Source organism: Ovis canadensis, chromosome 3 (genome assembly GCF_042477335.2).
Source record: "Ovis canadensis isolate MfBH-ARS-UI-01 breed Bighorn chromosome 3, ARS-UI_OviCan_v2, whole genome shotgun sequence".
Taxonomy (NCBI): Eukaryota; Metazoa; Chordata; class Mammalia; order Artiodactyla; family Bovidae; genus Ovis; species Ovis canadensis.
The window spans coordinates 193,446,561-193,467,876 of record NC_091247.1 but is presented as its reverse complement, the minus strand read 5'-3'; the positions used below and the strand labels follow the sequence as shown (position 1 = coordinate 193,467,876).

At 38.9% G+C, this 21,316-nt stretch overlaps 1 protein-coding gene across 31 annotated transcripts in view; it reads left to right on the top strand.

The window, feature by feature from the left end:
* Positions 1-21,316, top strand: part of PPFIBP1 (PPFIA binding protein 1) — a 203,192-nt gene that overhangs the window by 136,962 nt on the left and 44,914 nt on the right. For all 31 annotated transcript variants that reach the window (XM_069585491.1, XM_069585482.1, XM_069585499.1 and 28 more), the window contains 4 exons: positions 11,531-11,617; positions 13,761-13,874; positions 15,675-15,806; positions 20,367-20,459. In XM_069585491.1, the coding sequence (XP_069441592.1) occupies positions 11,531-11,617; positions 13,761-13,874; positions 15,675-15,806; positions 20,367-20,459 (426 nt within the window). The remainder of the gene's footprint in view (positions 1-11,530; positions 11,618-13,760; positions 13,875-15,674; positions 15,807-20,366; positions 20,460-21,316) is intronic.

Below are 21,316 nucleotides of genomic sequence, written 5' to 3'. Positions count from 1 at the left end.
CCTGCATTTAGAGGCAGCCAATGCAGCCATAACATGAGAGCTCTGTGGTTAAGTGTTTCCCTTGTGTCCAAAGTATCTCCATTAATAGGTGCTCAGTCTGTTAAAGTGTTTCTGGAAAAGACTGAAAGTGACGTGATGGTTCCTGAAACATAAATCATGTCATCCATGCCTTTCTGAGAAACCTACAGTGGTAGTCACATGTGACTTAGAGACAGAAACCACAGTGCTTGCTGGACTGCAAGGCCTTTAGTTTCGTACTTGCTCCTTGTTGCCTTCTGACCTCAGGTCTCATTGCCCTTTTGCTCCACTTCAGGCATGTGGGATTCCTCACTGATTCTCAAACATGTTGGTGAAACTGGGCCTCAGGGCCTTTGCCCTGGCTGTGTACTCTGCCTAGCAAGTTCTTTTCTCAGATTATCTGGATGACTAGTTTCGTCACATTTACGTAAAAGTTGTGCTCTCCGTGAGGCCTTTTCTGCCCACCTGATCTAAAATTTCACTTAGATATTCTTCATAGTACATATCCCTATTTTTATTTTTTTACTAAGAATGCACCACTTTCTTATGTACTATGTATTTGCCATATTTATATGTATTTTTTTCTCTCCCCAACTGGAATGGAAGTATCACTGAGACTTTTGACTATATTTAAAACAAATCAAAACAAAACCACTGCATTGATGGTCCCTAGAACAATGCTTGGCATGTAACAGGTGGTCAGTAATTATATTTGTGATGAATGTTACTCCATGAATGATAAAATGGTATATACATTTGAATGAACTGGATTTAACATTTATTAAAATAGCATTTATTTATTGTGTTAAATTTATTCATTAGATGGATAATGGCTTATTAATTTGTGGTTTTGGTTGCTATTTGTCTTAATATCTAACATTTTAAAGTTAAGTATCCACAAAATGGACAAATACTTCACACACCTTACAAAGATTCAGTTTTTATCCAAAAAACAGACAATTAAAAAACTAACCAAATGTTAACTCCACAGAGGTAAGTTTTCTTGGGTTAAACTTATTTATATTTGTACAACCTGATTTATATCTGTCCCCTCATGTGGAATCCGGTCCTTCCAAATTACGTGTATTTTTGCAAGCACATAAATAATGAAATTTAAAAAAAAAGATTGATGACAAAGGGCAAAGCCCAAAGCAAGAAGGGGAGAGTGGGAGTGAGTGTTTGGAGTAATGAAGGCATACGTGTGCGACCTTGTTGTTTATCCTTCTGTATATACCAGTTTACATCTGCTAATCCCCACTGGAGGACAGAGGAGCCTGGTGTGCTTCAGTCCATGGGATCACAGAGTAGGACACGTCTTAGTGACTGAATACCAACAACAATCCCAGCTACCATAAATGCAGGGAACTATATTCAGTGTCCTGTGATTATCAATAATGGAAAATAATATAAAAAAGAATTTGTGTGTATATATGTGTATAACTGAGTCACCTTGCTATACTGTAGCAATTAACACTGCATTGTAATTCAACTGTGCTTCTATAAAAAATACTCTAAACAAAAAGGCATATGTATGACATGAATAGTCAAAGCTTAGCCTATCATAGACTTTAATTTTAGAACCAAAGGGAATTGAGGCAGTATTAAGAATCCAACAGGTAGAAGGTCTTATGCTTGCAATTTAATGATTTGCTGATAGTATAGCCTTCTCCCATTTGATATCTCAGAAGCTGTGATGTGTTTTATGATCTTAAAAGTGGTATCTGTACATGTTTGGGGCTTCCCTGGTGGCTCAGATGATAAAGAATCTGCCTGCAGTGCAGGATACTTGAGTTTGATCCCTGGGTTAGGAAGATCCCCTGGAGAAGGGAATGGCAACAAACTCTTGTATTCTTCTCCGGGAAATTCCATGTCAGAGAGGTTCCTGGCAGGCTGCAGTCTATGGGGGTTGCAAAGAGTTGGACATGACTGAGCATGCATGCAGATACCTAGAGTAGTCGAATGAATTCATAGAGAGAGAAAATAGAATAGTGGTTGCCATTCGTGGGGGAAAGGGTGGGATGTGGAGTTCGTATTTAATAGATACAGAGCTTGAGTTTTGCAATATGAAAAGAGTTCTGTAGATGGATGATGGTGATTCCACAGACCTGCGAATGTACTTATTGCCACTGAACTGTACATGTAAAAATGGTAGATTTTTATGTGTATTTTACCCTATCAAAAAATTTTAAATTAGTAATTTGATAAAATGTGGTGGCATCTTATAATCGAAGGAACACAGAATTCTCCTGATTGTGTCTTAAGCTGTTTGTCTCAGTTTCCTCATCTGTAAAATGGGAATGGTGGTTTCTGCCACACAGGATTGTGAAGATCCTATTAGCTAATGTATATTGAGTGCTTGTCAGTGAGCCTGGCAGAGGATTAGTCAAAAAAGTCATAGTGAAGAGTGGATTGTAGAGAGTAGAGGGAAACATTTAGCAGGACCTTTTGCAATGAAGGAAAGAAAGGGTTGAGTCTGGTTATGGGGCAGTTAAGTTTACTTCTTTGACAGAAAAGTGCAGACATTTCTCCAACTATGGAGAAGCTTCCACAATGTTTTAGAAAAACTTATTAATGATATGAGTTACATAATTAATATTTCATTCATGCTTAATGATGGCCAACCTGAAAGTCCATTTACTTAAGAGTGACTGATGCTAAGTTTCTCATTACTGCAACTGGGTCTTTGCGTTTCTAATTATTATTTTACCCAAGCCAGGAAGATGCCCTGGTTTCCTGTAGGGTGCAGATTATTCCTTCGCTACTAATTTCTGCTGCCCTCTTAATTGATTTAGATGATCAGAAGCTGGATAAGAAAATGGAAAATAGTAAAGACTGTTACAGTGAAGTGAAGTTAAATCTACAAAAATGAATTTGTTTTAATTGGGCAGCTAAATATGTAGGAAGGAGTAAGTTTCTTTTAAGACTTGAAAGTTTGTCTCCTATGGTAAAACAACAGCAGCAACAAATCAATTGAATATGACATATTTGTTCAGCTCCTGAGGTATAATTCTCTGTTTTCCTTGTGAAATGTGTGTTAACACAAATACTAATAACAGAGAATTATGTACAGAGAAATGACAGAGAAAGTTTAAGAGGGCAAATAGAAAAAAAAGTCTTAATTTTTTGAGCCAAGCAAGTAGTATTTGTTTACTTTAGATCTAACTTGATCCACTGCCCTAAAACATTCTTACAATGCTTTCTCCAGTAGATGGAGGCAAGGTTCATGACCTTGAGTGGATCCTGAAATCCCAAAGTGTCTGGTTGTCTGGCAGCTTTAATTATGACACAATCTCAAAGTCAGCAGAAATTACAGAAGAAGACAGTTTGGGGGACTTGCCTGGTGGTCCAGTGGTTAATAATCCACCTTGCAATGGAGGGGGCGCAGGTTCGATTCCTGGTCGGGGAACTGAGATCCCATGTGCTGTGGAGCAACTAAACCCACGTGCCACAGCTAGAGAATCCGTGCACACAGCACAAGATCACATATATCGCAACTAAGACCCGACACAGTCAAATAAATTAATTTTGAAAAGAAAACAAAGTGAATGAAAATACTCATGGTAAAAACTGCAGATCAGGCATGATAACCCAGTAGTATATCATTGGGGGAAATGAAATGCTCTTGACTGACTTCTGACCTGTTAAATCATTATAATGTATTTCTATCTTTTCTCTATATTGAAAAAGATAATATTAATCCTAAGTGTCCCTTGGGTTAAATGTTTCATGAAAATAATAATACTCATAATTTATTTGAAGAGTTCAGACACAGGGCATGTTCTCTCCAGGGCTTCTAGCTGTTCTCCCCACGTCCTTGACCCCCAGCCGCACACTCCATCCCCGCCCCACCACCCTCTGATCCCCACTGTTCTCTGCCCAGCTTCTTTCTCTTTTCCTGTGTGCCTCCAGGGAATGTTTTTCCAAGCTTTGGCAAGCAAGATAACATCTTAAAGTTGTGTCCCGTATGTGGTCACAATTATACGAGCTGTGCCTTGTCTCTCACTGAGACATCCTAGCTGAAGTTAAACCTGTTTTTCCCTTATGCTTCTGGAAAACTCCCAGGAAAGCACATGGACCAAGTCAGCAGAGTTCTCCATCAAAAGATGCCAGTGTGTGGACAGTGAGAGAGGTGCTTTCAGTGGAATCCCAGGTGCCTTCAGTGGAATCCCAGTTGTTCGGGTTGAATAGAAAGATTCCTCTGTTCTTTTACAAAAGTAAATTATAAAAGAATAGTGTTGGTTTAAGTTAAAAAAGAATAGTGTTGGTCACTCAGTTGTGTCTGACTCTTTCCACCCCGTGGACTGTAGCCCACCAGGCTCCTCTGTCCATAGAATTCTCCAGGCAAGAATACTGGAGTGGGTTGCCATCCCTTCCTCCAGGGGATCCCTGGAGGAAGTGGCAAGAAAAGTAGACACAGCATTTTTCCTTGATCTCAAGTTCTCCTTCCCAAAGTAAAAGAGATTCTTCTGCTAGCTCTGCAACCTGTCACATTTCTGAGTTTTTAAAAAATAAGCTTTCATTGGAGTATAGTTGCTTTACAGAGTTGTGTTAGATTCTGCTATACAACAAAATGAATCAGCCATGCATATAGACATATTATCTCCCTTTTGGACTTTTTCAGGTCAGCACAGTGCATTAAGTAGAGTTCCCTGTGCTATGTAATAGGTTCTCATTAGTTATCTATTTTATACATAGTATCAGTAGTGTATATATGTTAATCCCAGTCTCCCAATTTATCCCACCCTCCCTTAACCCCTTGATATCCATATATTTGTTCTCTATGTCTGTGTCTTGGATTTTTATAAATACTGAATACAGGAATGAACAATGCGTGAATGAATGAATATGTTTTACTCCTAGAATAGGAGCTGGCTTTATTTAGCTTTTGGGAACTTCTATTTGCCATCCATCTGGAACTCAGGGAACTTTGGAGCCTATCTATGACTGGGATAATGTTGCAGTCTCAGTGTGTACTCCTCTCCCCACTACAGAAGCTTCGGGAGCATTGTGATATGCCTGAAAATAAGGGGAGGAAGGGGTAGAGCGCATCTTCCCTTCTCAAGGATCTAAAAGAACTCTTTAGGAGACACTGAAGCAGACTGTCTCTTCACCCGGTGCTGGCCGTGGATGCACAGACGAGGAGATGCAGGTGTGCCCTGGCCATGTAACAGGACAACCACTGCTCGTGGCCGTGAATAGTTTAATGTGGCACAGATGCTCCGAGGGAAGCGCTCTCATGATACTTCTAAGAAGATTGGCAGATAAGCGCCCTTGGCATCTGCTGTTCTCACCAGCATTTCAGATATAGTTACATTTGTGGAGCAGTGAGTCTTAGAGGCTGACCCACTACTGTGGTTTTTCTTGCTCCAGAGCACTTGCTTTTGCTCCAGTTGACTGTTTGGTTAAGAAGATGCCTTCTGTCTCTGGGAAACAAACACTGTGAAAATTAAAACCCAGAAAAACAAAACCCCGAAGTAATCTTGACTTGGAAAGTACAGCATACATTCAGCATCATTCTGAGTTTCGGTCTTTGATGTACTTTCTGACAACATTGAATAAACTGATATCTTTCTAAGAGAGGGTCATGATTGAGTTTTGGTGGTATGATAAAATGCATGTGAGATTTATTTCCCTTTTTGGGTTTCTTAGCAAATGATGAGATTTTAGAATAAGTAGAGGGCTTCCTGAAGAGGCTGTTCTTTTGAACTTCAGTAGAAATTTAGGAGGAAAATATAAGTGGGGTGTTTGCAAGATGGACCTAGAGTCAGAGGTGCCATAGTACAAAGGGGCACTGGCCAGGTGGAGGGGTGCTTCGGTGGCCCTGAATGGTAGTGGTGTTGCCCTGAGATGATTGTTTACAGCCCAGGAGCAGGCCTCTCCATGCTAATCACACTACATCGAGTGTGAGGACCAGATAGCAGAGCACTGCTCCTGCCTGGTGGATTGATTTCCAACATTGTTGGTGTTGTGTTCTTTGACTCTTTGTATAAAACAGTGTGAGATGCTGTCTTGTGTGTTGGACCCAAATGAAGTGTGACTGTGATATTTCTGGCTGAAAGATTCCAATCTTATTTCAGTCTTTCCTCTAGTGGAAAGCCAGCAATGGATGTTTGCATGCAGTGATAGAAATATTAATACTGTGATTAGGACATGAAAGACCCTGTATTAGATATATCATTTGGTAGCTAAAGATAACATTTAATTAAATGAGCTTTAGTTTAACACACCTTCCTTTTTATTTCTTACTTTTTGAAGGCCATACTTTGTGGCTTGTGGGAGGGTTAGGGTTGAGGGTTTAGGGTTAGGGATCTCAGGTCCTTGACTAGGGGCTGAACCTGAGTCACGCCAGTGTAAGCCCAGAGTCCTAACCACTAGGCAACCAGGGAACTCCCAGCTTTCCTTTCTTGATATTGAATTTTAAGAAATAGAATCATGAAATCGTAAGTATATGGCAGTTTTAAAAGTATATTTATGGGATTTCCCTGGCAGTCCAGTGGTTAAGACTCCACCTTCCAATGCAGTGAGGGCGGGGCGGGTGGTACGGGTTCAGTCCCTGGTCAAGGAACTAAGAGTCCACATGCCACATGGTGTGGCCAAAAGATTAGACAAAAAAAAAGAAAAGAAAGGCTAGTATATTTACTGGGTGGCAGGAGAGCGAGAATGAGAAGAGTGTGAGAGTGTGTGTGTGTGTGTGTGTGTGTGTGTGTGTGTGTGTGTGTGACAGAGATGGTGTTAGTCTAGCTCTTTTAAAATATTTGTTGTCTATAAAATTGGATTGATTTTCTTTTCCCTGTTTTAATTCTGTTACCGTTCTGATATGGGAATGCTATATTCAAAAGGAGTTCTATATTATAAGATAAATAAGTTTAATCGTAGCAAATCACTACTGGTATATTGATTTTGGATCTTTTAGAGGAAAACAGAGCTCGGGAAAGAACACCAAACCAAAACTGGAGGTTGGGGAGAAAAGAGAGCCAGGTGTAGGTCAATGCAAACCAATAAAACTAAGAAAATCAGAGGAAAACACAGCATGGTACTTTCTACAAAAATAACAGACAGAAGACTCCCACCTGTCATGAAGCTGAAACTGGGTGATGAGTACAAAGGGTCTCATCATTGTAGTCTTTATAACATCTTTTCACTTGATTGTGTGTTTATATTTGATGATAACAGGGTAATTAATATAAAAAGAAGAGCTTCTGTTTAGATGGTGAAGGGTAGAGTAGATGGTGGGTGCAGCACCTGCCCTGTGAGTTCAGCAGTTCACGTTCTTGGGTGTGGTTTCTGTCTAGCCTTAGGATTCTGTAATTCTATGAGGAATAAAGCTCTTTAGACATATCCCTCCACACCCAGTACTCTTGCCTGGAAAATCCCATGGACGGAGGAGCCTGGTAGGCTGCAGTCCATGGGGTCGAGAAGAGTCGGACACGACTGAGCGATTTCACTTTGACTTTTCACTTTCATGCGTTGGAGAACGAAATGGCAACCCACTCCAGTATTCTTGCCTAGAGAATCCCAGGGATGGGGGAGCCTGGTGGGCTGCTATCTATGGGGTCGCACAGAGTCGGGCACAACTGAAGCGACTTAGCAGCACTGGCAGCTCCACACCCATTATGTCAGGAAAATCTGGCAAACTCCATAAGTTCCTTAGTTAAAGTATCACTACTACAATCCAGCTGCCTCTTGCGCCCTGCCCTCTCTGGTGTATTCCAGTCCTGCCCCTTCACACCCCCTGTTAGTTGAAGATTGCATTGTTAAAATCCTCACGTTGATTCCAGTTTTGACCTAAACTCTCAGCTGGATTGAATGTGGTCAATAAAAGGTTGCATCATGAGTGGTATTAGAAAGAGTTCTTTTGATGGCATCTCTGGGATTTTGAGTAAAATAATTTGGGCTGGCTGGTCTTCAATGCACTGGATGTTAAATTCATCCAACAAGAGTTTATACCAAATATGTTTTTAATTATAGGCTTAGAATTTCATAAGCATTTTGGGAGAATCAAAATAAATGTTATAAAGTTTCTATTAGCACTGAAAGACTATTAGGAAGAGTAAATGATTGATGCATAAAATCACTTGTAAGCCTTCCCTGGCAGAATATTAGCTTTTCAGCAAAAGCTAATCATGAAGTTCAAGGCAAGATGTGGAGGAGAATTCAGTAGAGGAGAAGAGAATGACATGGTATAAGAAAGAGGATGTGGGAAGCAGCTGTGAAAGGTGGATTTCTATAGGCAGAGAGAAGTGGGAGCTGGTACAGAGATGGGCACAGAGCCATGGAGAGTTAGATCTTGGAAAGGAGAATGAAAGTTCATTGAGAGAAAGAAATTGATGAGATAAGGATGGAGGTGATAAGTGAAGGTCTGTTCACAGGGAAAATAGGAAGTCAGGGTTCCAAAGTAGAAGAATGGTAAGCTTGTAAGAAGGAGTTAAGACTCAGTTCTCCCGAGTCTGGCAGGAAGAAAGACAGGGAAGATGTAGGAGGCGATATGTAATACTGTGTGTCGAAGAAGGAAGTACATGAGGGAGTTCGTGCAAGAGGGCCTCAATTACTCACCATTGAAAAGGTCCTGGAGGGAATTCTCTGGAGGGCCAATGGTTATGGCTCTGCACTCTGACTGCCAAGGGCCCAGCTTCAGTCCCTGGTCAGGAAACAGATCCCACAAGCCATGCAGCACGGACGGAAATTAAAAAAAAGACTATGAAGTCACCTCTTAAATGTTGTAGGAAGAGAGGATATGGCTTGAGGGGAAAGGAGCTAGTGATCATGGTGTGTGCATACCAGGTAGTAGAGGAAATGCGAATAAATGTCTTGCTCAGAAGGAAGAAGGCCAGGATAAAACCAAACATTCATTCATCTTTTATTTGCCTGATGTTTATTGAACATCTATCCGTGTTGCTTCATTCAGCAGTTGGTTAGCACCCACTGTGCATCAGATTGAAAGAGGACTGTACAAAGGCTTCAGAGTCTATTGGTAGAGAGAGTTGTGTATGTAGTCAAGTCTAGCCTAGTCCATTCAGTGTGATGCCTGCTGCAACAAAGGGTCATCTGGGTGTGGTTAACTAACATATGAGTGAATAGGCAACTCATGGAAGACGTTCCAGACCAAGCCCCAGTTGAAATGAATCCTAAGGAATGAGGTGGAACAAGGAGGGAAAGAGTTGGAGATACAGTCCATGCAGAAGGAATAGCATTAGTGTTTGAGAGAGCATGCTGGGTTTGGGGAGGCATGGAGTGATCTGGGAGGTAGGGCACGGGAGATGGAGGAAGAATAGAGACAGTAGGGTATTTGCCTAATGGAAAGTACCTCTTGCTAGCATTTTTTTGAGGCAAAGGTAACGAAAATTTAGCAGAAACTAACGTGTGAACAGAACAGACCTTTATCTACTTGAATATACCAACAGAATACTTCAAAAGTATATAACTATTCCAGCAGTGGCTCATTTGTCTTTTATTCCTAAAATTATTTTAGTGTTTAAAAATAAACTACTCACGAGTGTTACGACTGCTTGTAAATATCAATACAGTGTTGAGAAACATGAGCATGCTCATTGTGGTCAATTTTTAGTATTTTTTAAACAGATCATTTTGTAGAACTGGTTTGGGGACAGCTTATTTCCATATCATAGGCAGTAGCTTCAAAAAACACTTCTAGAACTTGCTCTAGAAACAGTTCTGATCTTGCTATAGTCTCCTTCAGTCAGAAGAAAGAGCACTTTTGCTTTTTTGTCCTCACTAAGGAGAAAGCTTTTTTTTTTCCCTACCCAGGAAACCGTGTCTGTTTATAAAACATTGCTTGTGTAATTTTAAAAGCAGTTGCCTGCTAACGTTCATGATTAAAATGAGAGATTTAAAGTCATGTAGGGCGAGTCTCAGGACTTTCTCAGATTGAGAACATGCATTCATTACACATCCTATTTCTTTCCCCAAAAACAATCCTCAAGAGGTTAAGGTAAATTTCATTTTCCTGGTAGCCCTCAGGGATGGAAGTCATCCTAGCCACTCCATCAGACTCCTTCTAATACTGGTAATTTAATTCTGGGTGTGATTATGCTGTGATCATTGTGTAGGTATGTGGACAAGTAGCTGATGTTAAAAATTGTTCCCACATAGTACATGCTTACTAACTAGTTTCAGATTCTCCTGTGCCCTTATGGGATGTATATATTTTTAGAAGAAACACCCTGCAGTTTTCTTTTTTATTAATTCTCTGTTTTTGTTTGTTTTTGTTTCCTTCCCAATACATAGCTTTTGGTATTTCCAGAATTTATACTAGAAAATGCATTAAATGGAAAGGTAGAATGATAAAAGCAGTTGATTCTGGAAAAAAAATAGCTACCACATCAGCTACATCCTGGGCAGTAAGGATATACAGTGTGTGTTTTCTCTGATTCTAAGTCTGGGGTGGTTTATTTGCTTTTTCAGTTGAACTCTGGTTGGCCCCATTTAACCATTTTGGACTCCACTGGTTTGTATTTCTGTTGTATTTGAATGAATAATCAGAAAATGCTATTGGGGTTACACATTATGTGATTATGAACTATTTAAATGAGATACCAAGGGACACATCACATATACTACTGTGTTTCAAAATGATGTTTTTATGTTGTCTGCACTCTGTAAGCCTTTTCAATGTGTCTCCTTAATCATTTGCACATATAAGATGACTGAGGGAAAAAAATCTACACTTCCATCCCCAATCTGTATTTCCTTTGGCATTTGTATCATCTGTAAACATACCCAAATCTTGATTTTAAAAAAAAAGTGAGGGTGGGCAGAAGGGAAGAGAAAAATAGAGTGAGCACTAGTGTAAGTAGAGCTCTGGGCTGGAAGCTGTGGAGGTTACAAGATAACGAGTTTATAGACTGCCTGGAAGCTTGGTGTGATAGTAGGTGAACAAGCAAACGCAGAAGTTGTTGATGAATTCAGAATAGAACATGATAAATCACCAGTGAACTTGGCTCGTGCTGCCAGTGGAGGACATTGTGGACTCAGTGCTTAAGGTCTTGAAAAGAAAAACAGAGAAAGGCTTCAGGGAGAAAGGAAATATTTGTTTTGTGATTTGGAGACTGGAGTAGCGGGAAGAAGCCTGCAGTCTCGCATTTAAAGGCCAGCATTTGCAGCCCTGGATTTGGGACTGTGAGAGGAGAGGGGAGGATTAGAAGGGCCTCTCAGTACATTCCCACTGATCATGGCATTCAGGAGAAAGAGGGATTTTGTGCCCAAGAACACACTCACAAAGCTTTGCATGTCTCAGGTGGGTACTCACTGTCAGTGACTCTCAGTAGCCACTGTCCCTTTGGGGTCATGATTTTTTGCTTGATGAGAAGTGCTTTGTTGTTGTTGCTGCTGTTTTTATATGAACTATGTTGCATTCTAATATTTTGTATTAATAGTAACAGCTGTGCTGAATTCGATTCAGGTTCCTTGGATTAAAAAATATGCAATTTTTATTTTCCCACAGTAGTTCAGTGTTAAAGAGGGTCAGGCTTACACGTATCACTTCCTTTTTCAGACAAATGGACACCTCCCTGGGAACGGAGATGTGTATCAAGAAAGACTGGCCCGTTTAGAAAATGATAAAGAATCCCTCGTTCTTCAGGCAAGTGATTTTTAAATGCTTTTTTCCCCTCATGACTTAACTTACAAAGACCATTGTAAATTGGGATGGCGAATTCAGTTGCTTACAGGAGCCAGATTGCTAATAGAAATAAGTACGGGGCCATCTATCCACGTTAGGGACCAGTGAGGACTGTGACGGAACAATGGTATGCATACCCAGTCTAGAGTGAGCAGCCCTTAGCCTCTGCTCTTCAAGGGCCAGCTGGGTGATGGGCACAATGTCATCTGATTTTCTGATAAATGATCTTTTTAAAAATATATATATGTAGCAGAAATTCTGACTTTGTAATTATATGTGTATATATATGTGTATCTATATATTCATATATCTATTTCATAAATATGAATAAGGATTTCTGAATCTGAATATATATTTAATTTTTTCAATTTGAAAAATGATGCCATGGACCAAACAACATAAAGTGGGTAGTGGGCTCCTATTTGTAGGTTAAGTTAGAGTTTTCCTCTCCTTCACAGTCTTTTAAATCCTTGACAAATAGTTTTACTTTGGTATTTTGAGCTAAAAGAACTGAAGCATAGGGAATCCCCTGATGGTCCAGTGGATAGGATTCAATGCTTTCACTGCTGTGGCTGGGTTTGATCCCTGGTCAGGGATCTAAGATCCCACAAGCTGTGTGGTTGGGGGGTGGGTGAAAAGCATATTTACTAGGCTGGTGATCCTTGGAAGGAAAGCTCAGAGATTTGTAATAACACTGAGGATGAAAGACCAACCCAGTGGCTCTTCTTGGACCTTTGAGCTACATCCTGGCTTTCGAACACGTTTGTGGACAGTGGGATCATGAAAGATCTCATAGAATTTGGATTCCCAGGATTCTTTTCTGTATTCTTTGTCAGGTATCAAAATTGAATAGTCCTTGTTGTGTGGCAGCCCTGAATGAGAAGGGAGTTTGCAGGACAATGTATACATGTATTAATATATGTATGGCCAGGTCCCTCTGCTGTTCACGTGAAACTGTCACAGCGTTGTTAATATGCTATACCCCAACACAAAACAAAAAGTTTAAACTAAAAAGAAGAAAAAGGAGATAGTGTATCTATATAGTGTATATTATATAGATATAGTATATATATTTACAGTGGAATACTACTCCATCATAAAAAAAGGAAATCTTCCCATTTGTGACAATGTGAATGGACCTTGAGGGTATTACGCTAAATGAAATGTCAAGACAGAGAAAGGCAGATACCACTTGTTTTCACTTATATGCAGAATCTAAAAGACAAAACAAATGGAAAAAAAACAAGAACAAAACTCATAGATACAGAGAACAGGTTGATGGTTACCAGAGAAGAAAGGTGCTAGCAGATAGCTGAAATGGGTGCAGGGAGTCAACTGTATGGTGGCGGATGGTGACTAGACTTGTTATGATCACTTTGTAGTATATACAAGTATCAAATTATTGCATTGAATACCTAAAACTAATATAATGTTTATTTACTTCAGTAAGTAAATGATACAGACCACTTTCAGTCAGTAGTGGAAGTTGCTCAGTCATATCCAGCTCTTTGCAACCCCATGTCCATGGAATTCTGCAGGCCAGAATACTGGAGTGGATAGCTTTTCCGTTCTTCAGGGTATCTTCCCAAACCAGGAATTGAACCCAGGCCTCCTGTATTGCAGGCCGATTCTTTACCAATTGAGCTATCAGGGAAGCCCTCCATGGACCGCTCTGGGGGAAAACAAAACAAAACAAAACAAAACTAAATAATCCCTGAGGACTTCTGTTTCTAATATTAACTCCATTTCCTCTCTTAAGCTCTAATACTGTCTCCCATCCTCACCGGACCCTCCGAAAAAGATAATTTGTATATATGCTCTTTCTCATAAAGAGTTGCAATGTTTTGTTTTTATCCTATAAAGTGTTGCACATCCCCAATGCAGCCCTAACTTTCTTAAAAATTGAAGAGGAATCCTCAAACCAACACACTTGATATGAATAAGCTTGTGAAGGGCTGGTTTCTTATTAATTCTTAGATTTTTTTTTTTTTACAACCAAAAGATTGGTAACATCATCCCAGTTTTTGTTCTCTGTAGACAAATAAAGTTGGCAGTGGGACCCAAATTCTTCCTAATCGATGACAGTATTTTGCTCTGTATACAGGTGAGTGTGTTGACAGACCAGGTAGAGGCTCAGGGAGAGAAGATTCGTGATCTGGAGTTTTGCCTTGAAGAGCACAGAGAGAAGTTGAATGCCACAGAAGAAATGCTGCAGCAGGTATGTTCAGAGGTGGGGCTTCCCTGCTGAACTGCTTGAGATGCTACGTTTATATGTTGTGTTTGCTCTGATACAGTGGTGAATTGATTGATTCATTTAGACTGGCTTATTTGAAGCAAAAACCTAGAGTTGTGGGTCTCCAAACACATATATACAGTAGAAAGTGTTCATTGCAATTAGTGTCTGGAATAAAATATTATGATTTCAGTTTTCTTCTTTATGCTTTCATATGGTTGCCTCATTTCCAACCATGAGTGTATATTTTAGGATTAGGAAAAAGGGCTTCCCTGGTGGTTCAGATGGTAAAGAATCTGCCTGCATTGCAGGAGACCCAGGTTCGATCCCTGGCTTGGGAAGATTCCCGTGGAGAAGAGAAAGGCTACTCACTCCAGTATTCTTGCCTGGAAAATCCCATGGACAGAGGAACCTGGGGGACTATAGTCCATAGGGTTCCAAAGAGTCCGACACAACTGAGTAACTAACACACAAGTACCTTATATGACTCTTAGTGGAAAAAATGTATAACGTATGTGGGCACACACACATGTATGATGCTTGGTTACCAGAGGACCTGTAATACAGTGGGTAGACTACACACTGGAGTAGGACTGTTTAAGTTGAGTCCATGCTTTGCCATTTCTTTGATGTAATGACTTTCTGCAAGTTCTTAACCTCTCTGTTCCTTTGGTTGTGTCCGACTCTCTGTGACCCATGGACTGCAGCATGCCAGGCTTCCCTGTCCTTCACTATCTCCTGGAGCTTGCTCAAACTCATGTCCATTGAGTCGGTGATGCCATCCAACCATCTGATCCTCTGTTGTCCCCTTCTCTTCCTGCCCTCAATCTTCCCCAGCATCAGGGTCTTTTCAAATGAGTCAGTTCTTTGCTTCAGGTGGCCAAAGTATTGGAGTTTCAGCTTCAACATCAGTCCTTCCAATGAATATTCAGGACTGATTTCCTTTAGGATTGACTGGTTGAATCTCCTTGCAGTCCAAGGGACTCTCGGGTCTTTTTCAATACCACAGTTCAAAAGCATCAATTCTTCAGCGCTCAGCTTTCTTTACAGTCCAACTCTCACATCCATACATGACAACTGGAAAAACCATAGCTTTTACTAGACAGATCTTTGTTGGCAAAGTAATGTTTCTGCTTTTTAATATGCTGTCTAGGTTGGTCATAGCTTTTCTTCCAAGGAGCAAGTGTCTTTTGATTTCATGGCTGCAGTCACCATCAGCAGTGATTTTGGAGACCCCCAAAATAAAGTTTCTCACTGTTTCCATTGTTTCCCCATCTATTTGCCATGAAGTGATAGGACCGGATGCCATGATCTTAGTTTTTGAATGTTGAGTTTTAAGCCAACTTTTTCGCTTTCCTCTTTGGCTTTCATCAAGAGGCTCAACCTTTGAAGAAGGATAATTCATGGGTTATCCTAATGAGTTTCTATCTCATAAGGTTGTTTTGAGGATTGAACCACTTAGTACATGTAAGAACAGTACCTTTCACATAGCAAACATAATATCATCATCAGTGTTATCACAGGCTTAAGAATATGTAAGTTTATATATGTGTTTGTCAATGGAACATATGTTTCCTGAAAAAGGAGACATGTGCTGCTTATTGAACACTAGTTTGGCTCAATGAAGGTTAACTAAAGCAAATAATTTTTCCAGATGTATCTGTTTAGAATTAATCTTCACATCCTCTACTTAATAGTACTGTTTTACAGTCATAAGAAAGACACATCCATATGTGACTATTTATAATAAAGCAGCTTTTGCATGTATCTCTTCAATTCTAATAGGAGCTTCTGAGTAGGACATCCTTAGAAACTCAGAAGTTGGACCTGATGGCTGAAATATCTAACTTAAAGTTAAAACTGACAGCTGTGGAGAAGGACAGATTGGATTATGAAGATAGATTCAGAGACACAGAGGTAAGTGGTGCCCTTTCTCTCGCTTTATATACATAAACATATACACACACACCCCTGGAGAAGGAAATGGCAACCCACTCCAGTATTCTTGCCTGGAGAATTACATGGACAGAGAGCCTGGTGGGCTACAGTCCGTGGGGTCACAAAGGGTTGGACACAACTGAAAGCAGATTTTTAACCACATATATATGTACACATACGTATATATATATATATATATATATATATATATATAGATAGATAGATAGATAGATAGATAGATAGATAGATAGATAGATACAGGGCTTCCCTGGTGACTCAGACAGCTTAAAAATCTGCCTGCAATGCAGGAGACCCAGATTCAATTTTTTTCAGTTCAATTCGATTTTCAGCTTGGGAAAATCCCTGGAGAAGGGAATGGCTACTCACTGCAGTATTCTTGCCTGAAACATCCCATGGACAGAGAAACCTGGAGGATTACAATTCATAGGGAGATATCCTGCAAAGCAGGAGACCATCACTCAGTCGACAAGATCCCCTGAAGCGAATGGCCACCCACTCCAGTATTCTTGCCTGGAGAATTCCATAGACAAGAGGAGCCTGGCGGACTATAGTCCATGGGGTCACAGAGTCAGACATGACTGAGCAACTAACACTTTCATTTTAATTTATATATATGCATACTTATATATCTCACACACATATATTTCTAGAACAAGTTGAAATTCCTTGGAGTTGTGAAGGAGAGGCAGTTAATTACTATATGCCCTCATTATCCATACTTCTTTTTAAGAATAAGCTTACATTAACTTTTTAATCACTAAATGATAATAGTAACTTTTATTTTGAGACTTTTGATATAAAATATTAATCCTTTCACTCGCCTTTAAAAATACTTTTGACTTTAGAACATTTGGACATCTATCTGTCTGCCATTCATGTATCCATCTGTCTGTCCATTCATCTGTTCATCCATACTGATTATCTTCTTTGTGGAAATAATGGATTCAAGTGCATGACTTTACTAATAGTTCTTATTTAGGCACATTGATTATGTACTATATAATAAGTAGATTTTTAAATAGGTATAGCAAACATGCTTTCATTATTTCACAGATTTTAGAGGTCATTTAATTTGCACTTTTACTTTTGGTCTATTCCACATGTAAGTCATTCCAGTTAATAAATACAGCTCATTATACTTTTGTGAAATTCAGGGTAGATTTTACAACTTGAAGTACCCCTTTTCGTGGCTAAACATGCTTTCTTGTTTGTTCAACTTAGTTTATTGTTACTCGAGGTCTCCTAGTTTGTTAACTGCTTTTTGTCAGGAGGTGCAGTGCAGAGCATATCCATATGAAATCTACTCATTAGAAAAGAAATACAAAGAGCTGTAGAAATTTTTTTCTCTCCTAGGGCCATCTCTTCATTTTTCTTTATTTTGTTTGCTTGGTTGGGTATGGAGAAGTGTCATACTTAGCTACAAAATGGGCACCAAGAAGGAGAGAAGAGAAATCATTTACTTATTCTTCCCGTCTGTTTTCATTTCAAATATTTATTTTATGCTGACTGCATGCCATCTTGATATGAGCAATATTACATGTTTTCCAGTGTATGAAAGTCCTTCATAGATCTGAATTTAATAAGGTTTATACTCTTAAGTTGCAAAGAGTCAGACATGACTTGGTGGCTGAACAACAACAACAACAAATGCTTCATTGCTACTTTTAAAGTTAAATTTTCTGTCAAATATATAACTATACTAGAAAGTCTTGGTATATGTATTGTTTCCTCAGTAGCAAAAGGAAATCCCAACTTAGCTCACATTTTAATCTTAAAGCTCTTTATCAGTCACCTATGTTAGTATGTTTTTCGTTTAACTGAAACTGGAGCTTTTAAAACTTAGAAAACTACTTAGTTTCTTTAAAATTCTTGCTTTTGTGCTTTCTTTAGAAATCTGTTTGGATATTTCTTCTTTTCCCTTTTTGTCCTTCCCTGACTCCACAGCTGCTGTATAAAATGGTGCTAGAATTCAGTCAACAGGTAGATAAGGTGGCAATAGAGCTAACTCTGGTGTCAGGAAAGAAGGTAGCAGTTTTGGAGCATTAAGTGCTCCAAAGGGCTTACTATACATACACAGTTTAGGGAAAGTCTTAACCCATACAACTGTGGTTAATTTGGATACAAGATGTTAACCAACCATTAGGACTAAGTTGAAGTAGCTAGCTGTTTTATGATTTTTTTATAAGATCCCAGAGCAATATTTCTATCTCTTGAGTTTGTCTGCATTTTTTGTAAAACCTTTTTTTGTGTGTTTCTAATAAACATTCAGCACTATTGGTAAGATGTAGCATGCGTTTTAGAGATGATTATGGGATATTATAAGCTGCTTTTATATATGAAAATAATTGAAGTAGTCTTTAAGATTAAAACTAAAAAAATTAAAATTGAATATGCTCATTTTCCTACCTTTTCCTTAATTGAAATGTTTCCCTGGCTGTTCCATGAATCTAAAATTCTTTAACTTTGTCTTAAGATTTTAGGTTATCTGGAGATTAATTTCTAAGAAAACAGTGGAGTGTGGGGAAGAAGTAGCAGTATAGGCAATTCCAAAAGATTAGGGGTAGAGAAGTCTTGAAACCTTGGAAGACAGGGCTTGCCTATCCCAGGAATTGCTGATAGGTGGTTAGCATCATTCAACAGTGCCCCCTTCTGGTAAGAATACAGATATCAGAAATGAGTTTCTGTGGAGCCCTAGTTTTCTGCGAAGGAAGAGGGAAATAGAACAAGGATTTTCACTTTTAAAAGTACTGAACTTCTGATAAGAAATTACTTGGAAATAATTTGTATTACATTTTTTAAAGTTTCATATTTTGAGCTATGTCCAGATTTTCTAGCTTGAGTTATCACGGAAAGATAGGGCTTCTTTCAGATTAAAAATTTGTGTTCATACTTACAATATTGCCTGAAGGGATAATTGGGTAGTTCTTTTTTAATAGAAAAATGACCTGAATTTATAATTCTGTTTTCTTCATTTGTTTCTTCTTTACAAATTGCCATTATTTCTAAAGGAAGTGGTAAAATACGATAATCCAAATAGAATTCAAAGCTGAGGAATTCCAACAATCAACAATTCAACAACAGAACTGAAACAATCCGAATAGAATTCAATCCAAATAGAATTTATTTTTAACAATAAGTGGGAAAATATATCTGTGGAAGACCAGATTGATTAAAGAAGATTATTAAGAACTTGTATTATGCAAGAGTGGTTAATAAATGGTAGATAAATGAACAGGAGAAACTGACTTTTTCCTTTTACTTGAATTTTGAACTTACAGATAAACTAAATCACAACTTAATCACAATTAAAATGTTATTAAATGATGTCAAACAGTTATTTATGTCATTCATAAACAGAAAATAGCTTCTTATTGAAACACTGTATTAGCAGTTATAATATTTAAAAGTATTATGTAATACTAGGTAATAATTTGCCCCATTTTACAAGAAACTACAATTTAAAAACCTGTAGGTTTTCTGAGAAGTATATTTCACTAGAGCATCCTTTACCTGGCCTCTGTGAAGTTGAATCATTAAACTTTAATAGCATTATTCTGTTTGTTTTTTATAGCATTCTTGTGTAATTCTTTTCTGTTACCTGTGAATCTGTGGCTCAGGAATAAATATCTTGAGAAGAACAAAAACATTGTAACCATTGGTGGAAGCTTCATACCTATTGTTAGAGAAGAGGCATCTTCACAGACTATTTGAGCCCTTCTTCTGGATGACTTAGTATTGTTCTGCATTCTAATTTCTTTTTCCTACTCTCTGGCCTGTGGACAAAAATATGTCACTATTGCTCAGAATATTTAGAAAATGTTTACAAACAAATTAGATTTTCTAAACTAAAGTAAAAAAGGTGTATGTATTGGTATTATGAAAACATTAGGGTTGCTTTCTTTTGCATTTTTCCAAACATAAAATTATATTATGATGCTGAATATATTTGTAAATGACAGGGCTCTCATCTACCCTCAAATTTAGAATCCTTGGTTTAAAGTGTTTAAAGTTCATTAATTTCTCCCAGATTGGGTTGAGGAACAATATGTATCTTTTGTAGACAAATTAAAAAATTAGAAAAATATTTTTATAAATATCCATATATTGCTGAAAAGGCCCTAAAGTAAATGACTTTCCTCAAGAAAATTTCTCTGGATTATTTTTAAAAGATGGAATTGATATAGTGATTTTTAATCTAGAAATATTTGCTTAATGATAACAAGTGATCAGTTATCTTTCTTAAAAATTATTGTCACTTTTCATTTCCATAATCAGTCCCATCATTTTAGGGCAGAGGCAATGTTTTCAATGAAAAGATTCAATGGACCTTTCAGTGGATCCATGGAAAGATTCACTGGAAAGATTCTCAAGGAGACGCATTCATTCCCATTTGTCTAATCTCATTCATCCAGCTATAACCCAAGAGCCACTGACTGAGGATTTCCAAACTGCAATTTTGGTAGGTAAAATAGGTGTTTACTGCTTTCCTAATGTATTTCCTTGTTTCTTTTTGGACAGGGGCTAATGCAGGAGATCAATGATTTGAGGTTAAGAGTCAGTGAAATGGAAAATGAAAGACTTCAGTATGAGAAAAAGTTGAAATCTACCAAGGTAAGTTTTCACAATGGCGAAAAATTTTATATAAGTGGCTCCACTACTTATCCATGATCAATAATATAGATAAAATACGTTTTCTACTTAGAATGTGATAAAGAAGACATTTTAAGGCATTTTACAAGTGAACAAAGTTTTTCCCCAAGCTGGAGACCATCTAGAATTTAAACACTGTGGTTCTGAATAAGGGCTTCCCTTGTGGTTCAGTTGGTAAAGAATCTGTCTGCAATGCAGGAGACCCTGGTTCAATTCCTGGGTTGGGAAGACCTGCTGGAGAAGGGATAAGCTACCCACTCCAGTATTCTTGGGCTTCCCTTGTTGCTTAGCTGGTGAAGAACCCGCCTGCAGTGCGGGAGACCTGGGTTCAATCCCTGGGTTGGGAAGATCCCCTGGAGAAGGGAAAGGCTACCCACTTCAGTGTCCTGGCCTGGAGAATTCCATGGACTGTATAGTCCATGGAGTTGCAAAGAGTTGGACACAACTGAGCGACTTTCACATTCTGAATAAGAACAGCAGGGAGTGGAGAAGGCAATGGCAACCCACTCCAGTACTCTTGCCTGGAAAATCCCATGGACGGAGGAACCTGGTAGGCTGTAGTCCATGGGGTCACAAAGAGTTGGACACTTACTGTGCGACTTCACTTTCACTTTTCACTTTCATGCATTGGAGAAGGAAATGGCAACCCACTCCAGTGTTCTTGCCTAGAGAATCCCAGGGACGGCGGAGCCTGGTGGGCTGCCGTCTATGGGGTCACACAGAGTCTGACGTGACTGAAACGACTTAGCAGCAGTAGCAGCAGCAGAGAAGGGAGTGGCACCCCACTCCAGTATTCTTGCCTAGAAAATTCCATGGAC